Source organism: Mya arenaria, chromosome 6, assembly GCF_026914265.1.
Source record: "Mya arenaria isolate MELC-2E11 chromosome 6, ASM2691426v1".
NCBI lineage: Eukaryota > Metazoa > Mollusca > Bivalvia > Myida > Myidae > Mya > Mya arenaria.
Window position 1 is genome coordinate 79,223,420 of NC_069127.1, and position 12,749 is coordinate 79,236,168.

General features: G+C 35.0%; 2 protein-coding genes across 9 annotated transcripts in view; one reads left to right on the forward strand and one right to left on the reverse strand.

Moving 5' to 3' along the window:
- The window catches only part of LOC128238260 (uncharacterized), a 49,404-nt gene that overhangs the window by 11,925 nt on the left and 24,730 nt on the right, over positions 1-12,749 (reverse strand). The window contains exon 1 of one of the 2 annotated variants that reach the window (XM_052953977.1): positions 3,868-4,106. The exons of the other annotated variant lie outside the window; for it this stretch is intronic. The gene's annotated coding sequence lies outside the window, so the exon portion shown is untranslated. Of the gene's footprint in view, positions 1-3,867; positions 4,107-12,749 lie in introns of those variants that run through there. 2 annotated transcript variants of the gene reach the window in all.
- LOC128238257 (ensconsin-like) overlaps positions 6,263-12,749 on the forward strand; it is a 67,793-nt gene continuing 61,306 nt past the window's right edge. For all 7 annotated transcript variants that reach the window (XM_052953964.1, XM_052953966.1, XM_052953969.1 and 4 more), the window contains exon 1: positions 6,263-6,311. In XM_052953964.1, coding sequence (XP_052809924.1) covers positions 6,269-6,311 — 43 coding nt within the window. In that variant the 5' untranslated portion in view covers positions 6,263-6,268. The remainder of the gene's footprint in view (positions 6,312-12,749) is intronic.

The following is a 12,749-nucleotide window of genomic DNA, read 5'->3' on the forward strand; positions in this document are numbered from 1 at the left end:
TATAGACGACCAATTTTATTATGCCGACAAAATAAAGTTAAATGTTTTATGAGTATGTGGGATAAAGACTTTTGGGGATATTGCATACATTGAAAGGCGTCCTGTCAAGTTAATTATACCATTTACCCTGATGTAAGATAGGACTTTAATTTTATCTTAAGAATTTCTCTGTAAGATAGTTTGAATTATACCCGAAGTCCTTCATCAAAAGTACACTTTCACCTACAGGACATAACTTGCTCAGAGCATAGGAGGCAGTTTCGACCACAGGCGTCAGGCTCAATGAATTTCAGAATGTGTCTAAAATTTCGAGTTATATCATTTTGGGACATACAGTGAGATAAATAACACATCTGAGGACATGCCTTGATTATATTAATCATAGTCGATTTCATTTCAGAAACATGTAATGAGCGAAATGCCTGTGGTTTCTACCAGTGATGGTTGGAAAATAGTGGGTTTTTTCATAATAGTTTTTAAAGATTTTCTCTATATAAAAATATATCTATAAAGGTTCACTAGTCACATCTGGTTGAAACTGCATCCAATGGTTCAGAGGAGCTAGGCACCAGTGCTTTTGAGTCCATTTGTCTCTTGAGCCTTATAGCCTTTGTTCAACATGTTATAACCGTCACAACAACTCTACCCCGCATCTGAACGATCGTCGTCTGCGAATTGAGCAGTTTCCTAAATCACCAGCAGCAGGGGTTGTTGAAGAAACGTTAGAGAGAAGATTCACTACAGGAAAACGAGATCTGGAATCTAAATTCCCCTCTAGTTCCCTGATGTGTGCTTACTTTAAAATATATAAACCTCTTGGCCACGTGCGTTTTATCTATCGTTTGCACCTTTTAGAATAAATATAATGCATTCAGGACTATTAGCAGTTTCGGTTTAGTACATATCAAACTAATCGGATATTTACTTAATGAAATTAGATTATATCAAATTGATTATCAAGATATTTATGCACTATTCATATTTAATATCTGAGAATGAATGAAAGGAACGTATACAAGTGAAGTTTTTAATAAAGTATAAAGATATTGAACCAGATTTGTGTTTAAAATGTCTACATTAATTATAATAATCTAAGCATGATCAGATAAGTAAAACAAACGATCTTGGTTTATCTGATAGTCGACGAACACAAAAAGCCAAACGTTAGAATGACCTTGAATATGAAAAGGAAACATTTAATTGAGCATATGCTTCATTAAGGTTTGCTGTGCACGGTAACATAATCAGAGTGCTTTTGTTTTGCAACGCCAGGTATGTAACTTTCGAATCTTAAAAGATTGAAACAACGTGTCAAATTCTGAAATATTAAAACACTCATGTAATGTCTAAGAGTACTAAGTCCAAAACAGGACAATAAATGATCCCGTTTTGTCTTCGTTGATTATCTAAATGAATTAATAATTTACCAAGAACGAAGTTAAAGAAAGCAAAAAGCACCACACGGCCTCTCAAAAATGAACACTAGCTAGTACTTTGTGACCGCTTATGGAGCAACCAAACAAAATAAAGTAGGAGTCAAGAAACAAACTCCTGATAAATATTTGGATGATAAATAGGCGGAAAGAACACGTAGGGAATAAGTTAAGAGGACATAATGTAATTAGATAAAGTGGAGAAGGAATGAGACAGTAGGCACAGAATGAGGAGGAGGGGGGGGGGAGGTAGAGAAAGAGGAGGGGGAGAGAGATACTGAGAGACAGTGACTGAGACAGAGAGACAGAGAATGATGAGAAGAGGAGAGATCTGTACGTGTGTGGAAAGAGGAGGAGGAGGGATAATGAGGAGAAGCGAGAAGGAAGAAGAGATATAAAAAGGAGTAGGAGGAAAGTGCAGTTGATGAGGGCAGGAGTTGGAAGAAATATATTAAGGAGGAAGAGGAGGAGGAGCTGGAGGAGAGAGGGAGAGAAAGAGAGAGAGAGAGAGAGAGAGAGAGGGGGGGGGGAGGGAGAGAGAGAGAGAGAGAGAGAGAGAGAGAGAGAGAGAGAGAGAGAGAGAGAGAGAGAGAGAGAGAGACTCACTTATAGCCATAGGAAACAATGTGAGAGTAGAGTGGAAACGCACTGAGTGTCGCTAGTATATCGGAAACATGGTGATAACGATAATAGACGTTTGGATAGTACCACCATGATATGGATTGTTATGGGGTCGATGAAGCATTTTTGAAGATACGGAGAACCACTAATACGATAATTAAATCACTGCATTGTATTTGTAAAAGTGGCGACAGATGTGGGGGGACGTGGTGAAGATACTGTCTAGCAATATAATTAAACTAGGAGTAGTGCTATAGAAACAAAGGGAAGAAGATAAACAAGAGAAATAAGAATAGATGGGTTATCTGGAACAGTTTGGAATTAGGTAGTTTGTAGGGTTGATATAAGGCTGATCATCAACGATGGGTTAAAGTAACGAGGCGAAACAGGATAACCTTTTTCTTTTTAAAAAGGGGGGAGAAGCATTAAAGGTGGAGGAAAGGGGAATAGTAAAATAATCAGGTAGGGAAATCGGGTGAAGGTGATGCCAAGAGGCTGGCCCGGCTGCAAACTGATTGATGTGTAAAAGAGTAAGTTGAAGATGAGGAAACAATCAGAAATAAAGATATCCTTTTATCTACTTCAACTTACATTGTAACCATTCTCATTCATCAGGGTTTTGTAATGATAAATATAATGTGGTACGCATAGCACCATCACTCTGGTGAACGAGAATGATTATAACCGACCCTCGTACATTTGTATATGTCATCAATTGATGTCTTAAGACGGAAACTAAAAGAAGAATTAATGAAGATAACAAAGGCATGTGAAGCGAAAGGGAAATCAACAATTTTATATAAAAACTTGAATATGTTTTTTTGCGAAGGTAGAATTACAGTTCTAAAGTCAAGTGGACACATTAGTTAACGGTCGCATTGGAATTCTAGGAATCTGGGCCAAATCTTGTCGAGTCTTTATTGATAACCTTAAATTGATATTCGGTTATGATTTATCTAGCCAACGAGTAATCATTACCTTAATGAGCATAGCTGAATTTGCATTCTATCATGCAGAAAAATGAATACATTTCATGTAAAACAGACGTTTCCTGTATTACTCAAGTCGGACACGATCCAGTTTCGCCGCAACTTTTTGAAAACAATTGATACAAAAGTTACTGGCAATTATGTGACAATTTTACGTTTGAAAATGCTATCGATCTCAAATTTCCCATTAGAAATAACTAATTACGTTTGAGAGTATGAATCGGTTAATTGGTTCTGGATTGATTTTGGTCTGTGTTAGCAACATGGTCCAGTTTTGTTCAAAAAGAACACTTATAACATGAAAGACATCGACGAAGACTTCCATGTTTGTGGATGCTCATAATAAGTATTATATTTCCAAACGTTTGATTGATATGTCTGATATGTGGTTGTATCTGAAATGCATTAAATGCCCAATGTAAGGAAGTTCGGTTCATCATAAAAATGTATGCCTCAATTTCTCGAACATCTAAAGACCCTTATAAGCACACATAACTAAATGGTGAGATGACTAGATAATAAACATTCTAATAACCCATCCTCTGATATAAACCGTATAAGCCCTGTAAGGCCGGTGTGTTTATTTTAGAACCTGTTATATTTCCAGGGGTATATGTTTACTCGGAAGGCTATTGCGCCTGTTTGCCGGTAACCAGTCACGTTCTTGATAGTTTAGTATTCTCTGTCTGTCTTGTTGTTTGTCCGTTTGTGCTTTATATGTGCCTGGACCCATGCATCCCGCCCCTCTGTCACTTTGCCAGCGTTCGTCTGTCACAAATATACATTGATCTGATTATAAATTAGAATAAAAAAGCTAGACTTACCATGCCCATGGCAAAGCTACCCCGTATTCTTAAATTCCATTTAAACTCTTAACTGACCAGTTCAGTCATCTTAATGGTATCCGCGTATGAGAATTACAATGTGAGGAGTGAACATGTAATTTTGCTGAATTCACTTTAATTAGTTTATCACTAATCAAATTAATTCCATTTGCAAATAGAAAGAGCCATGTCGGCCCAGGTTTCTATCAAATATCGCTTCAACCTTTACGATTATTACGAGATTAGCCACAAAGCTTTATCGGACGAGTCTTTTATTATAATAACAGATATAGTGAATGGATTTAACATTTAACATTTGAAAGACAGGATTTTCATTATGGCTATATCGGTGGGTTGTCGAATATTTGGGTTGTAAACGATCTCATGTTATACTCATGTCAATAGACTATAGAAAGAAGTTGTATTGATAGACTTTCAAAAACTATTGGAAGAATTTCAAATCACTGATTTCATTTTCGTGTAATTACAAATTTGGAATCTAAAAATTAAAATTTAATAAATCTTATTTCTTATTAATATCTAATATATACAGCAGTTCAGTAAGTCATTTCTCTATTTAAAGGACACTTTATATTGTGCTGTATATAAACAAACGTTTAGTGTGCTACAGTGTTTAGACTCATGCCCCCGCCAATGGGATCGCCGGATATTATTTTGAAGAGCTTTGATCGACACATTCCCTAGCCTTTAGTAACAGCAAAAAATGTCAAAATTAATGTTCATTTAGTTATTAAACTGTTTTATTAAACGAGTTTTTAAGAAGCTCGCACATGCGGACTGTTTAACATAAAGATATCCGCGGGGCATTTCCCGCTGAACACTAAGAAAGTTAGGTTCTTTACGATTAGTCTGCTTCGGTCCGCGCCCGGCTTGCGGCTTATTCTTTTAGAAGTTCAACAATAAGCACTAACAATTACTTAGTAATATTGTACAATACAGTTATTTTATTATTGAACTGTCAATTCTAGTTGCATTTTCCCATTCGACTTATTACCAAAACTTTAATCTTTTTTAAATCTTTTTTTTTAAGTCTAAAAACCTGACAAATGACGTTTAGAGCAATCGTGTAGCAAGGGAGACCACCGATACGAGTACATTTATAATATTCTCTTAATTATTGTTGCCCATGTGTACGTTGTATGGTGAATAATAAAACACCACACAGTTTTCGTTTAAACTATATTATATCTATATGTATTCTAGTTACAGTTTCCCATTCGCCTTATCAACAAAACACCGTTTTTAAATTTATTTTTTTAGGTCTAAAAATCCTGACAAATGAGGTACAGAGCATTTGTGTAGCAAGAGAGACAACAGATACAAGCACATTGATAATCTTCACTTAATGATTGTTGCCCGTGTGTACGTCGTGTGATGAATAATAAACACCACACAGTTTTCGTTTAAATATTAATATACATTTATATTTTGTTCTATTATTATTGTATATAATTGTACATAAGCAAACGTTGGATGTGCTTAGACTCATCCATCTGCCAATGGAATGGCCAGATAGATTCACATTTAGTCATTTAGAATTGCTCTGACAACCGTCAAAAATCCATAAAACATGTAAAAGGAATATGTTCAGTCATTAAATGGTTTTATTAAGCGAGTTATTTAGAAGCCCGTGCATGAGCTCTGGCTAAGACAAAGGCATCATCGGAGCATTTCCCGCTAAACATTAACAAGGAAGTTGGCATTTAGTTTCAGGCTGTCTTTTTCGCGATTTGTCAGCGTCGGTCTTGGCACGCCATGAGACTTAATCGTTCAGAAGACTCACACTCACAATTACTTAACAATAATGCACAAAACAGTTATTTTATTATTGAACTCTCTAATTCAAGTTGCAGTTTCCAATTCGCCTTATCAACAAAAAACAACAACAATTTGTCTTAAAAGTTTAAAAATCTGTCAGAGCAATTGTATAAAAACAGAGACAACCGGATACAAGAACATTGATAATCTTCACTTAACGACTGTTGTCCGTGTGTACGTTGTGTGTATGCATCGTACAATTCCATAGAGTTATCGTTTCAAAAATAAATATTCAACTGATATTGAGTGTGATATTGTTTCAATTTTTGTTTTAATTACTTGCGACTTTTGAATAAAACATTTTCGATAGCGGGAATGGATTGGGCTACCGTTTAATTGAACTGCTCGGTATGTTTGTTTTTTATTCTAACGAAAGAAGTGGCAAGTCGTTTCCATGCAATCGGCATAATTTAACGCAATAATGACGGTGTTGTGTTACAACCTCCGACACACAACAAGAGCGATCTTCAGCTGTACACTCACTAATTGGTTTTCGCAATCAAACACGTAAACACGATCGGGACGTTTTGACTAAATAATATCTCGTGACGTCATTTATAAAATGGCTGAAGAAGTAGAGGCGAAGGTGAAAATTGGAGCGGACGGTAATTAACGAGTTTTTAGACATTTTATTATTTCAATCACTAGTACAATACATGTACCCAAACATATTTATATTTAAAAATATGTGCCATGTGCAAGCGACATGTTCCAATCTCGAGAATCAGTTATTATTTGACTTTTTCGAATGTTGGTTAACACCCAAATTAAATTTTCTTCTTTGAAACTGTGTACCAATTGTAGACTAAAACCTTATTAATACAATGTCAAGCTTAGAAGTTTAAACATTTTATGAAGAGACTATTCCCACTTCTTGTAGAACTTTTTGCCCACATACTAGGCAAGGAAATATGTGAAAATATTGTCATGGAATTATGATACACTACTAGTCTAAAATTATAGACGTGTTATACGGGATTTTTCCAATCCCTAACATCCAAACAGGCTTGTGCAAAAACTGGGGGTGTTTTGAAAAATATTGAAATTGTATAACTGAAGTATTTTATGGTTTAAATTGATCTGGTCATAAAGGTTTATATTCATATTTTACCATGTAAGTGAAAAGTTATTTTGCACAAAACAAGCATTAAATGCATTAAAACACATTATTTACCTTTCCAATAAAACGAATGTTGACTGACATAGACAACAATTATACCATGTTGAACAACATGCCATGGCCGAAATGTTCCGATTGTTTAAAAATTGTGCCCTGAAGCCTTGCAGGTACCCTTCATGTATATATCGCTATGTTTTGACAGCAAGAAATGAAAAAAACACGTCAAACTCATAATTATCTGTAGGATATGACATTTTTATGTATGGAACTGATATAAAATAACATAATCTGGTAATATTTCTTGTTTTTATGATATTTTTTTAGATGTTATATGCTTTAACCCGGAATCCCAATCGGAATAACTACCCACTTTTAATACTAAACAATTTGTACGTGAAGGATTTGCCATATAAAAAAACATAAAAAAATCCGTAAACGTACAATTATTTGGACTAGATACTCTACCAACCACACGTTTTTTTAAATACGCTTTTTTTTTTAAATATGCGTTGTCTTATCGGGAGAGATTGTGTCATTGGGTAAATCGTTGGGAAATATTCAACAGTAGCCAGCCCAGTTGTACGAGTATCACTACGTTAATCTGCTGCTACCGTGAATGACTTCCAAAGAGTTGCACGTTGCGCATCACTGCAATGCGGCTTCACGCGACAAGCAGGTATTTTAACAGGTGCCGTAGGTACAAAATAAGATTGTTAATTGAATAGGCTTTCACCTTATTGCTTGGATAAACTGTCATCCCACACACTTGATAATTATGTTGCTGGAATATTGAGTGTTTGTAAAACTAAAAGCAATTTTGGAATTAAGTTAATTGATACTAAACTACACCAGCGGAAGGATTTTCATGCCTTTAGGCAGAGTTTGCACCAGTAGCATGCCATGTATGAGTTGAATAATACTGACTTGAATTATATTATAGGATGGGTTCACTCAAAACAAATTCACATGCTTTCATTGAAACTATGCATAAGTGTAGCAAGGCCCATAACTCTGACATTATTATTTTTGACTTGGCCATGGGTCAAATATCGCCACAGGGGAAGCTTAGTACACAAGTAACGAGTGAGCTTATGCACATGTGTATGGCAAGGTTCATAGATAACAAAATGTTGGTTTTCGAGCTATTGATGGGGATTGATTAAGTGGACAAGCAATGGCATCTGCTATTATCTCCTTATTATTTTTATTGTTCTCCATAGTTATCTAATTTTAATGTTTGCATTAAGGTTCTCTCCCAAGTTTTCAGTAATTTCAGGTGCATATTTGCCTGATCTTATAAATGCATTATTAAAGCATTTCATAACTTGGTAAGTTAATCATTTATGAATAAAGTGCAGCTTTTAAGTCAAACTCCCTGCTCCTTGTTTGTTTTTTTCAAAACCTAGCTAAAAGACTGGATCATTGTTTACATCCTGCTTTTTACAATGCAAAGCGTTATGAACATATACTTGTTGGTACACATAAGTGAACAAATCATAAGTCTTTGAAGTAGATGTTTTCCACAAAGTTTGTTATTGAAAAAACTCTCTTACAAGCAATTGAATATTTATGAACTTTTTCTTTTGATGTACCTCAGTGTGACATGAATTGACATCCAGTTAAATTGTTTAGTGTATTGTTTTTTCATTAGTCATGGTTGACACATTATATTGGGTTAAGGGACGTATCGGGTGACAGGTTTAAGGCTCGAAACTGTCTGGATGCGCTGTTTTGGGAACTTCATCTGTGAAACTCGTTGTCTCTTTCGATAAACTTACCTTGATAGATTCTTGATGAGGTGAGACTGTACAGGTGTTTAGCTTCCATGTCATAAATCATCAGAAAGCTCATGAATATTAAGACTACTTGTGGTGATGTTGCACTTTTTGTTTCTTTATTGTTGTGAGGAACTTGAAGCAACAATGAATTACCAATATGATCCCATGTGAGACCTTTATCAACATGTTACAGAAGATGTTTAACTATTATATAATTTATTTCATGAAATGCAAAGAATTGACACTAGGATTTGAAATTAGAAATATTTGATATCATCATTTAAAATGCCTAAGGGCAATAATTGCTATAATGTGACATACCCTTATCGCTATTTGTGTATTGAAAGTGTATACATGCAGGATGGACAGACATTTGACAGTTGAAAGCTAATCGTGAATCAATGTGTTGGGATTTACAAAGAATTTTGTTATTTCAACAAAAACTACTTACTTTTAAAATTCTTTGTTCAGCAAATTGTATTTGAATGTAAAGTCCCATAATCTTATTTAAGTGGCAAATTGATTGCATGTGAATTACAGCTTTAGAGGTAAGAGGTTAAGCATTTCCAAAGATACTTATTATATTTAACACCATATCTAAATCATATTGCATCTATATTGATCTTAATGTTAAATAAAAAGTAAGTGGTAGTACGCTTATGCTTGAAAAGCACATATATAACAAAAACATATCTGAACATTTTGAAAAAACATACCAATGTAATATCTAGTAAAATGATTATGATTCATGACTTTTCATGATAATTTGTTAACATTGAAGCAAAATTTGTTTACATTTAAAGATATTTTGTAGTGTCTTGTTCTGTAGGTTACCTGAACATACTTTTGAACAAAATTTTCCTGTTTGTTGACTTGTTTTAGCTATAAGTCAGAAGATGCTGAAGGCAACTAATAATTGATTTCTTTATCGTAACTATAAACACATACATAGGTTGAGATTGAGTATGTGCCTTTACCCTCATTTTTTTTTACTAAGAAAAAAATATTTAATGTTGGAAAGAAATGAAATAAAATAAAACAAAAACATCTATATATAATTATATTAGGTCAATACGTCTTGTATAAATATCAACAACATGTGTATAGACTAATAGTTATTTGATTTTTGTATAAAGCTAAATAGGTAAAAGAGTGATGTATAAAAGTATGAAACATAACAAAAAATTGTGATGTTAGTAGATTCTTCAGTGTTTTATTGGATCATGTATTCTCGCTTGTTAGTACATGTATAGCTTTAGCTTGATAGGTCGACGCCTTGAGTGAGTGACATTAATAGTTGCTGAAGAGGCTCACACAATGACTTGTCATGTTATGAAGATTTTAATAAAAAGGATTGATTAAATGAACTATGTTCCGTGTACGAAGATTTGTAAGAGTAACTTAAGAAGTAAATTTCTTGCTACTCCAGAAATGATACCATAAGATATATATGGCAAGTTGTAACCAAGTAGGGTCTTTGCAATAAGGAATCATTTGTTAAGGTGATAATATTCCTGCAATCCATGTGGGATAAGGCCTAAAAAAAACCATTTGGTTCAGTGGGCGCCAACTCTACTGTTTTTATAGTCAGTTGGTATTTTTTTATTTAAGTATGTGTTTTAATATGTAGTTTAAAACTTTTAAAGCTGTACACTTAAGATTACTTTAACACCAATCTCTAATGATGACAATAACTTTTTTATATGTATACCCTAATAAAAATAAATAAATAAAAAAAAACTGTTTTTGAAAAAAATGTAACCTTTACCAGAGCAGTTTTTTTGCCTAATCATACATCACTGAAGTATTAATTCTGGTATCAGTTGCAAAATCTTACTGCTATTGATTCAAAAACTGAAAGATTTTGTAAAGGTTATCTGGTCTGAATATATTCCGGTTGATAATAATGTGCCCTGTTTGAGAGATATATAGAGTTTCATTCATTTCTCATTTTTTCCTGTTTTCAATGCCTTTGGTCTTGAAATAACATCATTAAACTTGTTTACAAAGCTAAAAACCCACAGAACAACTGAATGGCCAGTACCAGTACCTACTTTGTCCAATCTCTTTAAAATTCTTAAGGTTACTCAAGAATAGTAAAATCATTTTCTGATTTTATCGATGTTGTGTTATTTACAATGGAAAATACTGATATTTAATACTCTCTACTAGAACACTTTTTGTATTCCATAGAACACCAGTTATACTATCAATCCGCAGGCATTCATGATATTTATAAACTTTTTTACTACTTTTACTTTAATATCACATTATACAATGCCTTTCAGATAACCATCAACCATTGATGTTCACCTCTAGTAATTATGCACATTCTTTATTCACCATAGACAATGCCATGTAATGTTATGGCAAAGGAATAATATTATTGACACATTAGTTAGCATTGTTGATAGAGCTTTAAAATGTTTAAAGTAATTTGAATTCAAGAAGCACTTAGTGATTGGTAGGAAATTTAAATTATGAAAGCACAGGAAACAGAGGAACATCTGCAAGCAGGAGATAGACTTTTGATTATAAAAGTTCAGGGAATTGCCTTAAGTGGAATTATGCAAACTCCATTTGACATCTAAATGTTTGATTAGACTTAGATATCTCTCTCATCCAGTAGTGTTGGAAGTTCCCTTTATAATGAAGTAAACTTTCAGTTTCACCTTGTTGTACACGAACGTATTTAACCCCTCCTTCTTTGAAGAATGATGTAACCCCCTCCATTGAAGTGTCTAGTGAAAACAAACTTTCCCCTTGTAGAATGTAACCCCCTTCATTGAAGAGCCTACTGTAACTGGGCCCGCCCCCTTGAAGATTTTAAAACCCTCCCTTGAAGAGTCTATTGTTACTCCTTTGAAATGTCAAATGTAACTCCCTCCATCTTGAATAATGCAACACCCTCCCTTGAAGAGTCTACTGTTACCCCCTCTTAACCCCCTCCTTTGAAATGTTAAAGGTAACCCCCTCCCCCTTGAATAATGTAACCCCCTCCCTTGAAGAGCCTACTGTAACCCTATCTCCCCTTGAAGAGTGTCACTCTCCCTATATTATAGTGTAACCATCTCTCCCCTTGAAAAGTGCAATCAAAACCTTCCCCTTTGAATAATGTAACCACCCTTCGTCTTGGAAGAGTGTCAAGCTCCTTGAATAGTGGAACCACCCTCCCCCTGAAGTGTCACCCTTCCTGTTGAATAGTGTAATCACCAACCCCATTAAAGAGTGTGATTCTTTCTCCCTTGAATAGTGTAACCCTCTCCCTGTGAAGAGTGTCACCTTCCCGCCTGAATAGTGTAATCACACTCCTGTTTGAAGAGTGTCTGTCAAAGTGTCAAACCTTCCCCTTAAAGAGTGTAACTCTCGTCCCCTTGAATAGTGTAACCTCCCCCCTTAAAGAGTGTAACCCTTGACCCCCTTGAACAGTGTTACCTCCTCCCTTTAAAGTGTTACCCTTGTTCCCCTTGAATAGTGTAACCTCCCCCCTTAAAGAGTGTAACCCTTGCCCCCCTTGAACAGTGTTACCGCCTCCCTTTAAGGTGTTACCCTTGTTCCCCTTGAATAGTGTAACCTCCCCCCTTAAAGAGTGTAACCCTTGTTCCCCTTGAAAAGTACTACCTCCCCCTTAATGAGCGTAGCCCCAGTCCCCCTTGATTACGGATTACCTCTTCATTTTCTTTCCGAACCCTTAAATAACTTTGAAAGTCTGTGTACTGATAAATAATAAACCTCTACCTCTTGAGCCCCGGGTATCCCTAAAAAACCTTTAATACCACATACCAAAAAGGCTGGTTACACTATCTTGCATAGCCTAGAACAAAAAAGAAAAAAATAATGTGACATTTTTTCTTTCATTTTGTATCTTTGGTTTCAGCGACAATCAGGTCAACTTCCTCACAAACTGTGCCTCAAAAAGTATCATATATCGAGTTCTGTTTCTTTATTGTATGTAAATTTCGATGATTTGTGAAATACAAAACATCTTCACATTCCTGTGGTGTTGAAATTTGTCCTGCTGGTGGTAAACCCTTGTCAGGTGACTATTGGTCAGGGTTGCCAGCGGACTTGAAAAGTCAGGGAAATTGGGTATTTTTTCAAGGTCAGGGAATTGTCAGGGAATTTTGAAATTTGGTCAGTGAAAA